We start from the raw sequence: 19,093 nt of genomic DNA, 5'->3' as shown, positions 1-19,093 counted from the left end.
AAAACAACAATACACTTTCCCTGCTCATGCGTTCAAACCAGCAGCCTACCCTTCCATAAACAGCTCCTCCAGCTGATTCACGGCGCGGCCCAGCTCGTGAGGGCATGTGGTGATTTTGTTGAAAGACAGATTGAGCTGCCGCAGTGACGGGCAGGTGACAGCGGGGTCAAAGGTCAGCAGCGGACCCACACAGTTACGGGAGACATTCAGCATGCTCAGTGAGAGCAGAGACAGCAGCTCGACTGGCAGCGACTGGAGCTGGTTGCCCTGAAGGTCCAGTCGAGTCAGACTCTTCAAATTCTGTCAAATCAAAAACAAAGAAGCTTCAGCACGGATTTCTTCCAGTCATTTTATATCTTGGTGATTCAGCACATATCAGAGGGATTACCTGGCAAAGAGCTGAAGGAAACTCCAGCAGACAGTTGTGGCTAAGGTCCAGGCGGAGGAGATGTCCCAGCTGCTGCTGGACGAAGGCATCATCCATCAGACAGGACAGAGAGGCCAACTCATTTCCTGACAGGTCCAGCAGGCGGATCCTCTCCTTCTCTTTGGGCAGAGCAGCAGAGTTGTCACCTGATCCAAACACTGAGGAGGAGAAGGATCATTAGCTACAGCTGACAAATAATCTGGTGTGTTGAGTATCCTGTGGTTGTCTAACACTGTGTGTTTTTGAGGAAGATCCAGATCCGAATGCAGATACATTCTCCAGATGTTTGAACATTTTCTGTCATGAAAGAAGTCTGTTCTCAGAGTGCTTTCTATTATTAATACCTTTTCTTCGAAATCCAGAAAACACATCCTACACATGTTTAAGCTTGTATGTAATCACTGCATAAAAGTATATATTCCGTCACGTTCCTGTTATTATTATCCAAAGCATAGTTCTGTATAAACAGTAAGATCTACAGGGAATCTGTTTTCTTCAGCAGAAAAAGCTTGCTGCCAGTTATTTTTTAGTTGACTAACAGTCACTGATTAAATGAACAGTGTGTGCCCCCTTGTTAACTGTCATATGAGAAGCAAGTTACATCATCATCAACATGTGTAGGTCAAACAGGAAAGCAAACAAAGTTTTTTGCTATGTTTGACAGAATGAGAATCAAATCGATTCTGATGGAGATACCTTTTTGACCTGAGCCGGTTCTTCCATATCTCCTGTGTACGGACTCACTGTGTTCAGTCTCAGTCTGGCCACTCTGGAAAAAGAAAGAAAGGCACAGACACCAGAGAGAAGAAGTGACAGTGAGGGAACAGACGCACATTTGGATGGGATTTACAGTCTTATTTCTAAGAAAGGGACTGCAAGGAAAGTAAATCTTTGACTTGAGAGTAAACTGCACAAAACAATATCAATATCACAAAAGCATAAAATTTGAAATGTTGATAAAGAGGTTCTACCTCTGCGCTGGCATGTCTGCGACGCCCCTGCTTCCTTTTGAAGGACCCCCCTCTCAACTCTTCTGTCGAGTTATTGTGCGGTTTTGGAGACAAAACACCTGATAATGAATCACTGCCTACAAAAGGAAAAGGACACATTGAGAGGTGAGGACACCATCATCAGGAGGTAAACTACATTTGAAAAACAGAAACGAGCTCAGGATGAGGTGCACTTTAGTTCAGGTATGTTAGAAGTCTCTGCCTTTTAATCAAACCATTACCATTGATATATAAAAATATTTTCTTTTCTGTTTTCAGCTTCCAGACGGATGCCTATGAGGAGACATCTATTTACAGACAGTGGAAATGGTCATATTTTTATCATGTGAGGCTTTTAAAGCTACAGTCACTTAAAGACGACTTTGAACTAAATGATCACACACCAAAGAAACATAAATAACTGGTAAAAACATCACTTCACTTTGTAAAAACCAACCAAGACAAATCACAAGCTGTGATGTGATCAGTGTGACTTATTTGATGCGCAACAGGGAGAGTTACAAAGAGTTAAGATGGATGACATAATGTTAATCAATGAAGTGGAAACATACAAGATGTAACTGTGTGGGATCTGAAGACAATGTTACAGTAAAGAGATTTTACTTGAAGTGGAACAGATTATTGTCCTCAGTTTGGTCTGTAGTAGAAATACTTTGTTTGTCAGCACAGCTGTGATTCAGGCGCTAAATAGAATATCAGTTCCACTTCAAGTGTGAACTCATTTTCTGCCTTTGTTGGAACAGAGTGTAAAAATAACTTATATAGGTCATACTGTTATTAGTTATTAGAATTAGCTTCAGCCAACATCTGTGAAACTTTACCATCACTCTCCATGTCGTCATTGAAAAACAGGCTGTCGTCCATGGAGACAAAACTGAAGCTGGAGTCGTCGCTCTCTTCAGAAATGTAGCCAGATGTCAGACAGGGGTCGGCCAGAGATCTGGGAGGACCACTGCTGCTCTTGGACCTCTGGAAAGACTGAATGTACCTCGCCAAACTAATACCTTTACCTCGGAGACAGAACACAGTACGTGCAAGTAAATATTCATCCCATCTGCTGTTTACTTCTTTCAAATAATTCATCAGCTTCTAAGTCTAGAAAATTTCTAAAAAGACAGAAAAGCATCAACTCTTCCTCACTGTTGTTGTAGCGCAGACTGTGTGTTCTGCCTCTTTCAGCCAGCAGGGGGCTGAGCCAGGCGGCGTCCAGGCGGCCCAGCCTGAAGCCACCGAGGCAGAGGGCGCTGTTGTTGAGGTCCAGACCCAGACGGCCCAGCAGCTGGATGATCGTGGGTCCGTCGCCCCGCTTCACGCTAACAGCCAGAGCCCTGCGGAGATGCTGCTCGTGGGCGCCTCGGCTAAGCAGCAGCTCCACGAGCTCAAGGGGTCCGCCTCTCTCACACACCTGGAAAAGATGGCCATGATTGAGTCTGAACTGTTGATTATTTGAATCATTGATTAAGCTATCTATTATTATGGCTGTGCTCCATTTAAATAAAAAAATCAACAACTGTTTAGCACCAAGAACTGTCATCAAAAGTCGGGACACATTTGCCGGCTGGTAAAAGGCTGGAAATTAAACATAAACTACTCCAGTTTTGTTCCTAATGGTGTCCTGTGGGTTTTGTGACCTCTGACCTGATAGATGAGAGATTCAGTTTTGGTCTTCTTATTGATGTCAGCACCCAGCTCAATCAAACACTCGGCTAACGTCATGTCTCCATCCTCGCATGCTTTTTCCAGCATGCTGTAGTGTAGCTCTGAGTCGCACCACATCTTAGCCAGAGCGAGGCACATCGACTTACGCAGCTGACAGCAGAGAGCAGACAGAAGGAGAAAAGAGACTCATCAGTTTTATAAATTACAGTGAAGGTTTACAATATCCGTATAACATAGGAATAAGAAAAAGACAAGTGGTCCTACACGCTTAATCTGAGCAGTATTAAAGCATGTCTGGTATGTCCTTTTGTACTGCATGTTCCTCTATGTGTACAGTACAGCCTGTGTTTCATCATGACAGCAGATCAATCAGAAATACCCCAGAATCTAGGAAAATGCTGCCTGTTTATTTTGGAAAATAGCAATTAAAAGAGAAATACTTGTTTGTGTGGAACCTGATCTGTAAAATCAGTTTTTGCAGTCTGTAATGAGAACTCACAGGGTTGTTGCTCTGGTCAGGAGTCTCTTCTCTGAGGTGTTGGAAGATCTGCCTGTCAAAGTCTTCTCTCTGCAGTTCAGCTGCAGCTCCTGAACAGGCATCCAGCATCCTGAGACCCACCTGGAAACCCTGCAGGACACATGTAAAAAGCACAAAACTATAATCAGTAACAGTCAAGAGAAGTCAAGTCAATATGACTTACAGTATATAGCCTGTAATATCTACAGAATACAACAAAGTCTACACTGCTGCGACTGAAGTTCTGAACCAAGACAATTAGCAATCAATCATATCAACATTTAACATTACAAGATAGCATTACAGAGGTTATTGGCTGGTTTTTAATTCTGAAAAACATTGTAAAATTAAAAGATAAGTACTCAGTTTTAAAGCAGGGCTGCATGATGTGGCGGTCATGATAATACATGACATTTTGACATAATGTGTGTTTGATTCAAAGCAGTTAATGCTGTAATTGGTCACTCGTATATCATCTTTTTATTTCTATTCATTCTTCACATTTCAGTGGTAGGTAGTGGTGTCTAGTCATCTTGCTGCTAATTCCTGACAAACTGTGAACAATACAATTTCAGTATAACCATTTGCATGATAAAAGATGGGAAACAAATATTTAACATGTATTGTGGTCAAACAGAATAAAAAAACAAGACTTTTGTTGATAAAAAAAAAGGGAATGCAGCAGTCACATAGATTTTCAATCTGTTCTATCACTGAGGTCACCTTCAGGAGCATCTCAGAGTCTTCTTTGTACTGGACGAGTGAGGCGACCACAACGGAGGCCAGAACAGGTACGATCATCCTCGACAGCTTCTTCTTAGATACGAGGTAGTTGAGCAGGGTGAGACCCCAGTAGTGTATCTCTGGAAGAAGTTTGGAAGTTAGTGAAGGTATGATTTGACCATTTTAACATTGAAATCATGACATTTTAACTGCTCAGATAAGGGAATTTTTCCATAATTAATAATTCCACTAACCCTATTCCACTAATCAGTGGTGTCTTAGTCAAAGAAATGCTGCATTCTACATTTTTTCTCTGAAACTCTTACTTCCTACTTTCAAATCTAATAAGCTTTTATGGACCTAACCTCAAGAAGGGAACTAAATGGAGCAATTACTAATAACTGACAAATTATTTTTGTGTCAATTAAATAATTTGTCAGTTGTACCAAGATTATCATTGTAGAGGCAAGACTTGTCCTGCTGCGAATTCTGTTTAAGACACTCATGATTCATCATGAATTATCAATCATCAATCGCCAATTGAAAATCATCAATGATGTCGAGGTGTAGCTGATTTTTCCTCTCCATTGCAATCATGAAACTGACAAAAATCGAATTTTTGTTCCTCTCTTTCAGGCTATTTCTCAAAAATAACTATAGGCCTACCTCGTTCCTGTGGGAACATCTGTAGTGTATGCAGCACTGTGTCTATCGCCCCCTGCTGGCAGAGCAAGTCCACTGCACCGGAGCAGTCAGCCAGAGCAGAGAGCACCTTCAGACCAGACTTCTGTATGAGGGAGCTGCTGATGAACTGCATATAAACACAAACAGCACTGAGTATCAGGCTGGTTGAAGCGCTTCATACTCTGCGTCTAAATAACAAATATTGTTTGAATATAGTACAATTTCAAAGTACTGTGGGTTATTACATGGCAGACGTGAGTCTCAAGTAAGTCCCAAGTCATTTCCTCTTTCCTTGGGCAAGTTAAGTCAAGTTGAGTCCTGAGTCAAGTCACCCAGTTGAATTTGTGTTGTTTCTTTTATTTTGGACATAAAAAGATGTCCCATCTTCAAATGGATTATATCTACTTGGTGAAAAAAGGAGTTAAATAGCATAGATATTATGGTTAATTATTGGCTTTTGACTTTCCCACTGACATGTGATGCTTTTTTTCTTGTTCCTTCCCTTTACAGAAGCTGTTTTTGTCCGTGTTTTGAATCCTGCCCTCGGGCAGTGGGGTACCAAACGGCCACATGGGAAAAAAGGACCATGTTCAGCATTCATTGGTACCATCAAGTCAACTGGCAAATTCTTTTTAGAAATGTAATTACACCGTTCCGATGTTCTGGTTGCGGGAGAGGCTACTGTATAATTTCTGCAATGAATGGATGGACTGTTGTTTAATTTATGTAATGAGTGAGAACTATATGTACTGGCTGAGTATTTGTACACTGCTTCTCTTTTATGTGCAAAACAAAATCTTTACCCTCTACCCTCCTGTATTTTTTTGGGGGGGAGGGGGTCATATCATTTTGATTTTAATGTATTTTGTACGGTGAGATTTTTAAAAAAAGCGTGCAAAGACAAAAAAGTATCAAACAAGTGAAAAGACTGACAGAAAATGGAAATAATTAGAGAGATATTTCAGGGTTTCTCAGTGCTTCCGTACCCTGTTGAGAACCTCCAGGTAGAGGGTGTGAGCTCCTTCCACCACACACTGGTTTTTCAGGACCTTCAACGACACGTCGGCCATGTCAGGATCTGAGACCGAGGCGCCGTTCTCCCTCAAACTTCTGTCTGAGAATCCACAAACACCAAGGAAAGATGTGAAGACAAAGAGGCAAGCAAACGTACACACAGAGACAAAACTGCTCTGTTACATTCAATAATCTAATCAGGAGTGTTAACAGTGCAATGCTGGGAGCAAAGGAAGGGTAAACTGCAACCACATTCCCCTGAAGCAGCTTTGAATCCCCCTGCTGAACAAAGAAAATGTATAGTTGCTCTGCCATACAGCTGGAGAAATTATTTTCTGAGTGAGCATTGTAAAATCAAGTGCGTCCACACAGACAGACAATAACATATACTGTACATGGACACATCTATTAATGAACTTCCTGGTGAATATGAATGATTAGATCCCAGAACTATACTTAGAGCTGTTCCCTGATTTGATGCAGGAAGAATTGCAATGTAATGGTTATTGTTACAGCTGCATAAATAGATTTTTATTGCCCACTTTGAGGCTGCAGATTTCCAAACAAACTGAAAGACAGAAACTAGTCTATTGCAGTTTCTTGAGGAACATTATTAACATTCATTTAGACTTCTGCTTCTGTCCACCAAATGAATCCAAGCCAAATAGTTTCATCTGCTGTCCCACTTCCTTCACCGGCTAGTTAAACTTAGCAAACTTTGTCTGTTTGATGTTTGGTGCTGGGCAGGGAGTGTACAGGGTTTATTAGAGCTTGTTTACTGCTGGAAACGATGTGAGGCTGAACCAGAAAGCACTTGTGGTGAAAATCCAAAACAGTGTTTAGTGGATCTTTTTAGTTTCTTCTTACTGGAGGAACAAACTTGGTATTTAGCAAGAACAGAAATGGTCACAAAGGGAGTGATAGAAAAAGATCACGCTGTCATCAAAATAACTTCACCATTAAAAACCTAAACGAAAAGATCAGCACACAACCAACATTGATTGTCAAGTCAACTTTGGGCCATTCATAGACATGACAGAAGGAGCATTTCTATGTTAGTGAAAGTAGAAAACACATTAGTGTACCTGGGCAGAGAAAGACCAGGCTGGCCTTCAAAGCCTCCAGCTGAACATCTGGCTCGAAGTTGTGGATCTTCATGGTGCTGAGGATTTGACTCATGGCCATGTTCAACTCATCTAGATTGGCTGTCCTAAAAGGCATAAAGAGACAGGTTTCACTCCAAAATGAAATATCAATGTTGCTGATTTGGAGAAAATATTGGTGCTTGATATTTTGATAAGTCGGCAAAACAAAAGAGCAGCACACAAATGTGGAAAGCAACAGTGCACTCCTCAGTCTGCCTGTTTTTCCCATTCTGACTTCCTTTTTCTAAATCCAACAAATGAGTCATAGAATGGGAACTATTTGTGCTCACCTTCCCTGGAAGAGCAAACTGAGCAGTTTACAGGCGCTGATGGAAACTTCAGCTGACGTTGAATGTCTCTTCATCATCTCCACTAGGTTGACATGGAGGCCACTGGACAGCAGCAGAGAACACATTTTACCTGCAAACAGAGAATAGCAGACATTCACTGTATGAGCCAACAACACAGTATTTATATATATGGTTGCATCTGCACAGATTTCTAGATGAATGGGGTCTTACTACATCAGCATCTTTTAGAAAGCTCCACTGAATCAGAGTATATGGAATCCAATCTAGGAAGAACTTTCTCACACTGTGCTGTGTATTTTCTTGATGATGGTGTTGGTATGGTATGGTTCGGTTTTACTCATCATTTTACAACCAAACACGTTGAAGGTAACATGAAAAAAAAAACCCCACAAAAACTATAAAGCTTCCTAAAAAGAGAGGCGGTGCAGATTCAGGTGATAATTCTCTCTGGGCTCATCACTCATTTCATATCCATTATTATGATAAAATACCAGTTATAAGTGTGTACTGTTGAAGACTCACTGTTGTGTGTGATGAGTGTGGCTATGGCACTGGTAGCAGCTTCAAACACACTGGGAGAGGATGAGTGGAGCAGCATGGCCGCCATTAACTGTCTGTGAACAGGAGTCCTGGAAACCATATCCGAAAAATGTAAATATATTATATCATCAGACATTTTAATATATTTCTCAAACATCCCTTGTGACCACTGAAATCTGATTGCCTGCATTTTCTTAAGTCTAATAGAAGTCAAAGATCGCTTTTCATTTCTTTTGTCTGGATTTCAATGTTTCAGTGTGTACCTCTCATCCTGCTCCTCCTCTGAACTGCTCACTCCAGCTCCGTGTAGTAATAGATTGTGAATGGCCCAGCTTGCAGCTTCCTAATGCAGCAGATTTATATGATTAAAATGATTCTATGTAAAATATTTGCTGTGTTTGAGGACCAGCAGACGCTGGACTGACCTGAACGGCTGGCTCAGCAGCGTGGAGATCCAGTGCCATGCAACAGGCCTCCATCCAGCCCAGGCCCATGTCCTCCACCTCCTCCTTACCCCTGTTCTCCTCCTCCTCCCCTTCCTCCAAACCCTGCTCGGCCACTGCTTTGTTCTGCACGATGGTTGCAGCTGACGGAAGGAGACATCATGGTACAATTATTATACTGTACAAGATCTGATTTGACCATCAGATTACATTCATAGACTATGTGAGTCTTCTGTTCTTCGGAAGAGTCGCAGTCAAGTTAAAAACTATTAGTTTATTCAGTTTAACTCTCCAAGATCTTCAGGATAGAAGTGTTTTGTGGTAGAGACTAAAGGCTACAAACAAACATAGTCACATTTAAAATTTACACATGGGGTTTAAACAAGAAGAGATGAATGTGTGTTTAGATTAGGGAGCGGTTACTTTTTCATACCAAAGAAAGCTAGAAAATCAGTAGGGACAACAGCGCCAACAATTCTTTATGTTAAGTTTCCAAGTGGTAATGTTGTTGCCGCAGCTGTTGCAAAGACAAATGGATCGTTTCTGTTTTCCTCAGAGTCGCAAATAACGACAACACAGGACAAAACGTGAGGTTATTCCATCATTTAGACTGTAACAGAAGTAGATCACCAGTTAACCTTCGTTACATTGTGCAATCAACATTTACCTCATCGCAATATGTTGAGGCAGAAAACTTATTGCCAGTTTAAGCTTTCATCAAAACTGACACTTGCCCATGATGAGTCACTCAGCTTCTCAGCTACTTTGGCTAGCAGTAGCGACGGGGTTTGCTAAAAATGTATAGCATCTCCTGACAGCTCGCAATCACACTCAGTAAAGTTTAAACAAGTGTTACTGTCTAAGGTGGGCAAGGAAAAAAAATATAACTAATAAGAAATATTACATTAATACATTCTAGTAATTTTTTTTTAAGTCATTTAATTAAATGCCTATTCAGAGTTACCTATAGATCTATTGCACAGCCTGGAAACTATAAGTTTAGTGAGCTATTCATGTTCATTATTCAGCACAAGTTGTAGGCACATGACTGACAACTTGAGGAAATCAATCAGCAGATCCACTATAAATAAAATGTGCTGTTTTTGTACCTGGATATCATTTCTCTTCTTGTGTGCACAGTGTTGGGTCAAGGCATTGTTCTGTTGTTTCTATCACTGATCCATCTTTGTGGATATAAATAAATGGGTTAAATATAGTATGTGAGTGTTTGTGTGTCCTCACTGAGATCAGCCAGGCAGGAAAGAGCAGCAGCTTGCAGCTTGGCATTGTCTGGGAAAGTCTGACAGGCTCTCACTGCGACCCTCTGGACGCCGTTCAGTACCAGGATGCTGTAGTAACTCTCTACAAGATAACACAGAACAAACACGACCCGGATTAAGCTGATGTCTCCACTGACCTCTTCAATCTTAGTCTGCCAATTTGAAAACACATTCACTTATCAGGATGAATACAATCCAAACACTGCTGGACAGATAGTGAGGATTCATCGATTTCACAAAGACTGTTATCATTAACGACCAACGAAAACTGAGGAGATACTCCAAAGTTGTTCATTGACAGTGCATTAAAGAGCAATTACACTTATTTTACAGATTCAAGTGTGTTTACAGGTCTCGGAGAGTAAGAAAGTGAAAGTGGTGGAAGGAAAACTTAACTTATCCACAAATGCAACTAAAAACGTCTCATATTGGAAGAAAGAGGGCATATTAAAATGAGTCTTAAATATGAATTAATAATTAATAAAGATCGTAATTTTGAACATTTGACCACTGGCTCTGACCTAATGTAAAGTTCTTGAACAGGCAGCAGGCCGTCTCCTGCAACTCCTCCACCTCAGGGAAGGCATCCATGGCGGCAATGATCATGCTGTAGCAGCGAGCACCTCCTGACATCAACATCTCCACATTACTGCCTGGAGGAGACAAGATAATGAACTCAGAGCATCTGTGATCTCTGCTTTTTGCTTTTCAAACATCAACCTTCATGTTTTGGCTGGATTTAATTATTTCAGTCTGCAATCAATATATATAGTGATATCGCAGGTTTATACAGTACAACACAGCATGTCAGTAGGGTATGTACTGACTATAGTATATACTATACTATACTGTTAGGTTCCTACACCAAATAAGGCTTGTGTAGCAAATTCAAAGTGGTAATAATACACAAGAAAAACAGCAAATAAAAGAAAAACAAGAAGGTCAGAGAAGAGTGATTTCTCCAAATAGCCTGGAATCCCCCCATGACCGTGATAAATCATACATCTGTGGAAAAACACGGATTAAAGTGGAAAAAGTTCATGCCTGAAACTTTGTCTCTTTTCTTCATCTGCGGCTTCATGCAGAAGTCATGCAGCTAATTAGAATTTCAGTCAGAGCAAAGTCTCTGTTTGTTCAGTCATTTCTGATGTTCATCCAGCTTTAACTGAAATAAAAGTAATAGTTGTCATCTGCAGAAAAAATACATGACATGGCGCCTGGTCAGCCACAGGCTTTTAATACAGACGGAAAATCTACTTCTTGCAGACACAAACAGATCGATATGTGATCAAGCTTCTTTCTGCACAAAACAAGGAACACTATTTTGCACTGAAAAAAAGCCGGGATGGCTGGTTTATCCATCTGATATTCATCTGTGCAGCATATTTAATAGCCAGCAAGGAGCAAGACATTGTAGTGCAGAAATGACAACTGTAGCAAGTATGTAAGTGTATTACGTAACTGTAAAACAACCTACTATTTTAGGTTGTTTATAACCAGATGGAAGTGATCAAAAATGCATTTATATTGCTTTTAAATTGTATTTTTTATCATTGTAAAGCACTTTGTGATTTTGTATCTGTGAGAGATGCTACAAATAAACTTATTTAAATATCTTTTTTTAATATTCGTCCATCAATTCAATTACTAAATGTACAATAAATGCCCCAAATCTGCGCTAGCCTTTTAACTTATGCCATGGTAGCAGAATGGTACAAACTCACATCAAACCTTTCTTTTCTTCAACATCCTTTCCAGTGAAGCCAGAACAATGTACTCCTCGTAATACAAAGATTACAAACACACAGGGCCTCCCTGAATTCTGATAACTGCATTAGTATTCCAGTAATTAAGATTACATTTTCATGGAAATTATGGAACACTCCAAGCCAGTTATCTGTTATATCACAATGCCCTTGCGAGCAAGCAAATAGACATAGTACACGAGGAGCTGCTGTGTTCTCCACCATCAGGGAATTTCCATCAGGATCTGACCATTTCGACACACACCACCTTCTGTCCCACAAACAACTGTTCTGCAAAACATCTCCCATGGTTACTAGCGTTGGTGGTGGCTATAATCTAATTTTCATCAAGACTGTTTAAAAAGCGTTACAGTGACATCATGGTCCGGTGATGATGCTTGAAATAGGCCGTGTGAGATGAAGAAAGAGTTGATGTGTTGATGTTTAATGTGCCTCCTTCATGATCAATATGTGGTGCAACACATCAAGCATTACATTAGTAGAGTGAGAGCACACATTCCTAGACCTCTCCACTTACAGAGATCTAAAGTGAATCTCATCGGACTGAGGTTCAGATTTACTCTGTAATTTGTAGTTAAATTCATACTATAATTGTTGTCTTTTCCTCTTAGACCTCATAAATACATTAAGGTGTAATGAGGTCTTACCAGGACGAGCCAGTGGGAGCAGCACCTTCATGGCCTGCAGAAGCAGCTCGGAGCTGTCTGAGAACGTCTGAAGAGCCGCCAGAACCACAACATGATCCTGGTTCTCCACAAACTCTACGAGGTGGTCATCACTTACTGGAGACACAGACACAAAAGATATATTCAGCTGGTGTATACACAAGCATATAGAGGATGCAGTTGCAAAGCTAGCTAAAATGTTGGTGGTTGACACACATATTAACTGTGCTCTGAAATGTATGCTAATTTCAGCATATTGGCAGCTAAGTGAGTTATTCTTACATGTGCTCTGAGCATGTGTTGCAAGCATCAAATTCATAATGACTGTATATTTACAAAAAACAATAAAGTTCATCCGTTTGACCATTTAAAATCTGGTCTTTGTACTGTTTTCAATCAAATATAGGTCATAAAGTATTTAAAAACCTGTTGTTTTGTTTCCATTTTACACAGCATCCCAACATTTTGGAATTAGGCAGGCTGTTTTTTCTTCTTTAAGTGGTAAGAAATAAATAATAGTAAAGCTTCACTCTATGTAAAGAGCATTTCAGCCTCACAGGACTCCAGGCATGGCTATAACATAGCTATTAAGCTACACAAAAGTTAAACAAGTGTAATTGTTCGTTCTAAAACCAAATACAGAATCAGAAAACATCTAAAATGTATTTCCATAGGATTGGCTGGGGTAAACCTCTACAAGCTAGTATATATAAGGTTAGAGTCTGCTCACCTCTCTCCAGGAGGAACTGCAGAGCTATACAGCCATGGAGCTGCACCTCTTCACTCGTGGGGAACGTCTTCATCGCCTCCACCACCAGGCCAAACACATCCTCCTCCTCCTCCTCCAGCACCAGCAGAGGAACCATTTCTTCATAAACATGAATTAAACAAGCATAAAAAATACATCCCGCACCTAAACGACCATCTGACCATTACAAAGAACAATTTATCATCCAACAAATGAGCCATTTAAAAGTCAAACAATTGCAGATATGAAAGTGGGTTTTTTGGGGGGATTCTGTAAATATTTTCTTTTAAAATGCTACTGAGAGTCAGAGGCAGGAAGTATTGGGTTTGCTTGATTATTGTGCTTGGCAGTGCAGCTACTGACAATGTACTTTCACAGACAAATCAAAGCATTCTGCAGACCATGTGATTTACTTTTTAGTCTAACCTCTGCTTTTGTCTGAAGCTTGTCATTGCACAAAGCGTGATGAAATACCGGCCATCGCACATTATATTGTAAATGAGCATAAACAAGAGGTTTGAGATTAAAATGTTGCTCTAAAAAATGCAAAAAGACACTTAGTGTTGAAAAGTGGCCTTTGAAAAGAACCCCTACATACTACAATAAAAAGTACTTGACATGCACAGATTGATAGCCAGACTGAGGTTCTTTTATTCATAACTGATTTGGTTTTAACATTTTCCTCTTCTTCCTTCCTAAAATGCTATATAATTCAAATACCTTCAAGATTCCTTTTGTATTGCTTTGATAACACGTCTGCAGCACAACATAAATCTTATTCCAATCAGATGTAGAATCAACTTTTGTGAACTGTGAGATTGTTTTCAGCTGTGGATCACAGAAAACGGTATTTAAATGACTTTCAATCTTCAAACACTTGTGCTCGGTGTAATATGTAGCAGGAGTGAAGCCCTGATGTGTTGTAGTATGTATGCTGTGTGACTGTGTACCTGATCTGAGCAGGAGAGCCAGAGCTCTGAGTCCAGCCATCGTCACTTTGCAGTCTGCTCTGTACTGAGATAGTACCTTCAGGATCTGCCTGGAAAACAAAAATTGAGGGCAAAAATTAACCAGGAATGTGGACAAGACACAGGCACTTTAACCATTTTCCTATCTACAAGCCAGGTCCTAACTCTTGCACACATAAAGCAGTTGTTAACTACAGGCTGATTTACAGACCTGCATATCATTAGTTCAAAAAACATGTTTTATTACTTCTTACTGTCTAAGCACACTTGTAAAAGCACTACTGCAAACACTGGTACTAGAAATAGGGGAAACATGGCCTAAATCAAGAACTGAAAAAGTCTGGTGTAACACAAAGTGATTTGGAGCTGAAAATGTGAGACACAATACAAAGGAACTGAAAAGAAAAAAAGAAGGTAAAACTGACATTGCGTGACAATATAATTTGACTATATCCAGTTACTTACATCGAACAGGAAGTGAAAATTGAAAATGACATCTGTACATTCTGAACTTAATACATCTGAGAGCTACATCAAATCATATCAAATCATCTATTAAGTTGAGGAAAAATGGGTTTATAAAGGGTACATGAGCGCCCTGCTCTAATGTATAATGATGCTTTCACAACTGGACTTTCAAGATGCAGATATTATATCACTGTCCATGATTTACTCATTCTCAGAAAGACTTGCACGCTCATGTTTAGCAGGTGTAATGTTTAAGTTCACAAGTTTAATATGTTAGCTTTCGGTAATTTGCGCTAAACACTAAGTACAGCTGAGACTAATGGGAATATCAATGTCTGCCCTGCAATAAATCTAATAGTTGTGGAGATGTTTGGATCAAGGTGGTGGACTGACCACCTGACAGACTGGCATTTCCATCTCTACAGCCATGTCGCTAACAACTAATTGGAAATGAAAATATTGACATTGCTTTGCCCTAGTTGGGGTAAAAAATGTGTACCACAACTTCAAAAAGATACAGCGTGCAGTAGATGTATAAACATATGTAATTACTGACCAAATTCAAGGCTTCTTCTGAAGATGAATGCTATGTAATCTAATCAACTATGTCTGTGTGACATAGTCATGTGACACGAGCCATTAGGGGCATATGACAAGAAAATGGATTCACTCTTTCACAATTAAAAAACAGTGCATCACTGCTACTGTGCAGCACCCAGTAAGCATGTCTTTACTTACTGGTGCACTCCCAGTACCTCCCAGTCCTTGGCTGCCTGCAGAGGTCTGGTCAGACAGTCCAGCGTACCGGGGCATATTTCAATCAGCCGACACAGCAATGACCAGCCCACCTGTAGGAAAGATATTACACCATGACACGCTTGAAATCAAACAACCAACAAGCCTGACAAATTATCCACTAGTGGAAGTGCGCCTTAACCTGCAGATGATTTTCCAAAGAGTCGCTTATGATTACATGAGTCTCACTATTTGACTTTCATTTTGTGCATAGCTGCAATCTCAGCTCTGATAAGCTGCAGTATACAGTAGTCACGAGACGCCATAAACATGCTGGATCAGGCACAGGCATGTCAGCTGTGGATGACGGTCTCAGCAGGTGATGCTGTTCAACACTAATCAGTCTCCTTCCTTCCAGGCTGTGTTTAAAGCCACCGCATGATGCTTTTTCTTTGTTTCAGGCAGACAAAGTTCAAGATTTGTTGCGAAAGGATAACTAAAGTACACAGTCAAAGGTTTATGAGGTACCTGCTGGACTCCTCGGCTGTGGATGTAGGATGACAGCACCACCATGAGGGGGACGTGGACATCTTTGTCTTCAAACAGTTCAGCTGCTGCATCAAAGAACAACAGATAAGAAGACATGATGTGACAAGTTAGCTTTGAAGAAAGCGACGCAATGTTTCTCTTTCATTATTCATTTCTATTTTTAAATGTGAATAGCAAGGCTCGGAGACCAGTCTAGCAATAACACGGACTCACTTCTAAGGGTGTAGCTGTCTTTATTGCATTGACAAGTATTGTTAAAATGAGCAGCACTCAATCACACTGATAGAAGACTTAAGACACTAAAAAAAGGAAGATTGAATTGACAAGTGGCAATTCAGCTGTTTGAAAGAGAGCATCTTGACGTTTTCTGATTATATCTGTCTATGGCCATGCCACAAAATAAAGATTTCAATAACATAAAACTACATTAATATTATTAAAAAGTGTACTTGAGTATTGAATGTTAACTATGCACGATGATAAGTTGAGGTGTAGATGTTGATTTTTTTTGTTGGATTAAACCACCTCTAACAAAGTAATAATGAATTAATGTGACTAAAGCCTCAAACATCTGGATCTCTATGTGTCATATCTTTATCTGCAGACTAATAACTTCTTTATGTGTTGAGTGTAGGGCATTAACAGGAAACGTCAAATAACATTTACAAAAGGAAATTGGAAAGTCCCAGAAATATACTGAAACTCTTTATCGGTGGATAGGAAACTACACCAGACAGGTGAAACTTCTTTCATGCCAAACGGATCAGTAATTAATTTATTAAATCAACCTCCAAGTACATTTAATAAAGTGTTTTGAGGTGCTTGTACTTCACTTTGAGTATTTAAGTATTCTGTTCAGCTTCTTGCTTCTGCTCTCATACATTTAAAAAGAAAATATTGTATCATTATGATTTCCTTACATTTGTCTTACAGCTCTAGTTATTGATCACTTTGGAGATTATGTACAAATGTATGATGAGTTTATCATATATGACGAGGTGTTATGGATTAAGCTACTACACCAGTCCAAGCTCAATCAACTACAACATCCAAATGATTCTTATGAGTTAATGCATCAGAAATAATAATCCAATAACACAATACATCATTTAGCATCAAAATTTGGCATTTTCCTGCATACTTGGTAGACACATTTAGTTGTAAATACTTTATAAACTGTCATCTACAGTGAGATTTTGAATGCAGGACTTGTAAGAGAGTATTTTAAGGCCTACTTATAGTTAAATAAAGGATCTGATAAACTTCACCTACCATTGCCCTTAAATCAAACAACATGGCCAAAGGAAATGGTGCGTGTGTATGAAGCATGATACACATGCAGGGGGAATGTGTTTCCTACCATTGTCGGTGTGGGCCAGGAAAAGCAAGTCCTGGATGATCTGAATCAGTGTGCACAGTTGTCTGTCCTCTTTCGGCGTTTTCAGCCTCACCAGGAGTTTCTTCAACCTTTCCTCCAGTTCCTCTGTGTTAACCATGGTCTTTAAAATACTGTTTCCCAGCTGACGAGGTGCCGTGCATTTAGGTCGATCAGTGGAGTCCCTCCGAACCGACGAAGGGCTTCAAGCGGCCACACTGCTGAAGCATTGCTACAGCAGCGTGGAGAGAAACGACTAAAAGCGCCACTATAATATCCACTCGTATCATTACATCACGCTGCTGAATATTAGCCGTGTTACATCATGTTACATTAGCTACAGTACAGCTAAGCGGCTGTCACGATTAGGGAAGCTGTCAGTGTCGCGGGGTTTCGGTTCCGACCGTTGACATCACCGTCCGCGGCTAACTTTCCTCGGCCGCATAAACATGTTCCTCTTTGTGGAGCTGGAGCCTCTCTGTTTCTCTGTGGGGGGAAAGCTCCTCACTGACAGGCGTGTTCCTGCTTCCTACAGTCGCATCATATGACTCTGGCAAGAAAAACTTCCCGTTTGTTAAAGAGGAAACTGGAAATTAGTCACCGCGCAGCAGCAGCAGCAGCAGGAGCAGGAGCAGCAGCGGCTCCGGGTGGGAACGGCGACTACGGCTAATCAAGTTAACTGCCACACAGACAGACCGTGGTTCAGTCGAACTGTCGGTAAAGTTCCGACACAGATGTATCACCGAATCGTTTTGGACTCACATTAGATTGGGTGAGGAACGCTCAAATGGCATCCGTATACCCCAGAAGCTGCCGCCCACCCCGCTGTCTAATGTCAGCTACTGATTTACCGCTTTAGGAACCAGTGAGATACGCCTGGCACTGATTTGCGCCATATTTCGTTCAAAAAAACCCTAATTGAAGTGTTTGTTTGCGCGTTCGCACACGCACTCAGCGTGTACAGCCGATATTAAAACTTTTAGCGATTTCTTGAGCGATACATGCAAATTCGGCATGCATGACTTAAAAAAAAATCTCAACTTTTTCTGTCGGTTCTTCTTCACCCACCTTTGGTAGCCTACGTTTTGTACTGCGCATCTAGCACAGTAAATACGGCATTTTCACTGTCGCTGCTATTTCAATGCTATAACTTCTCATTCAGTATTAGTGATAAAAGTAATATTAGCATGTGTACAACTTGGTGACTGGGTCAGAATCAGACTCCATTTTTTGTTTAATAATGTAGTAAAAAAAATAATGACTGAAAACAGGTTTCTTTATTGAATATCTAAATATTAATAGTGAATAAATAAAAGATGAGAGAACAGCTGATATGAAAGCATGTTGTGATATTTTACTACTACTTTAGGCTACTGTAGCCTGCAGCCTTACCAGCTACTTTAATTAATGCAAATGCCTGCTATGTGAGGTTGATCAGGTAAATACAGCTAGTCTGCTACGTGGAGAAAAACACGAAGGACAGGTAAACTGGTCATTACAATGTAAATGGGCGTGTCTCCGCCTTCCTCTCCTGCGGCAGGATCATGTGAGTGAGCTATGGACAGGTGTCGTGCCAAAAAGTGATCGTCTGCCAGAATCTGATTTCCGGCCGCGGGAGCGCGCACAGCAGCCCGTTGAGCGGTAGCGTTTAAACGTCTGGTTTTCTCTGGATGAAACGGTCATGATATGCAGATACACACAACTGTACGTCCGCAATTATAGCAAAGGTATGTGTCTTAGAAAGTTTAACGTTTGTTGTTACGTAATTATCACAACTGTGGCCAAAAGAAGTGGAGTTTGTAGCGAAATCAGGCCTGACAATTACGTGATAGACATGTCCCTATGTGCTTGGTATGTCTGATGCCTTTTCTTTAGCCCTGTCTTATGAATTAGACTGTAATGAATGTGATTTATAGGTGTGGATTTTCAATAAAGAAATGATCACTTTTGCAATTATCCTCGTGACTCTGCATTATCTTTTATCTGATCTGGGCTCTACATTTGCTTCCCATGTTGGGATGTGTCTTGTACATCTAATATTCTTGTTTATGCCTACTATTTGGAGA

General features: G+C 40.4%; 1 protein-coding gene across 2 annotated transcripts in view; it reads right to left on the bottom strand.

Moving 5' to 3' along the window:
• lrrk2 (leucine-rich repeat kinase 2) overlaps positions 1-18,031 on the bottom strand; it is a 31,392-nt gene extending 13,361 nt beyond the window's left edge. The window contains exons 1-24 of one of the 2 annotated variants that reach the window (XM_084364249.1): positions 17,013-18,031; positions 15,632-15,714; positions 15,107-15,216; positions 13,883-13,971; positions 12,915-13,052; positions 12,167-12,301; positions 10,275-10,406; positions 9,716-9,835; positions 8,456-8,616; positions 8,294-8,373; positions 8,013-8,119; positions 7,470-7,599; positions 7,120-7,244; positions 6,007-6,134; positions 5,003-5,147; positions 4,337-4,476; positions 3,596-3,724; positions 3,076-3,246; positions 2,578-2,842; positions 2,259-2,447; positions 1,399-1,514; positions 1,124-1,196; positions 389-585; positions 50-300 (exon numbers count right to left, since the gene is read on the bottom strand). In XM_084364249.1, coding sequence (XP_084220375.1) covers positions 50-300; positions 389-585; positions 1,124-1,196; positions 1,399-1,514; positions 2,259-2,447; positions 2,578-2,842; positions 3,076-3,246; positions 3,596-3,724; positions 4,337-4,476; positions 5,003-5,147; positions 6,007-6,134; positions 7,120-7,244; positions 7,470-7,599; positions 8,013-8,119; positions 8,294-8,373; positions 8,456-8,616; positions 9,716-9,835; positions 10,275-10,406; positions 12,167-12,301; positions 12,915-13,052; positions 13,883-13,971; positions 15,107-15,216; positions 15,632-15,714; positions 17,013-17,148 — 3,350 coding nt within the window. In that variant the 5' untranslated portion in view covers positions 17,149-18,031. Of the gene's footprint in view, positions 1-49; positions 301-388; positions 586-1,123; positions 1,197-1,398; positions 1,515-2,258; positions 2,448-2,577; positions 2,843-3,075; positions 3,247-3,595; positions 3,725-4,336; positions 4,477-5,002; positions 5,148-6,006; positions 6,135-7,119; positions 7,245-7,469; positions 7,600-8,012; positions 8,120-8,293; positions 8,374-8,455; positions 8,617-9,715; positions 9,836-10,274; positions 10,407-12,166; positions 12,302-12,914; positions 13,053-13,882; positions 13,972-15,106; positions 15,217-15,631; positions 15,718-17,012 lie in introns of both variants that reach the window. The other variant, XM_084364248.1, reaches the window with a different exon arrangement.
• Between the last annotated feature and the right edge of the window lie 1,062 nt (positions 18,032-19,093).

The sequence above is a fragment of the Pagrus pagrus genome, assembly GCF_965226575.1.
Source record: "Pagrus pagrus genome assembly, chromosome: 10".
NCBI lineage: Eukaryota > Metazoa > Chordata > Actinopteri > Spariformes > Sparidae > Pagrus > Pagrus pagrus.
This window is presented reverse-complemented; position numbering and strand designations above follow the sequence as displayed.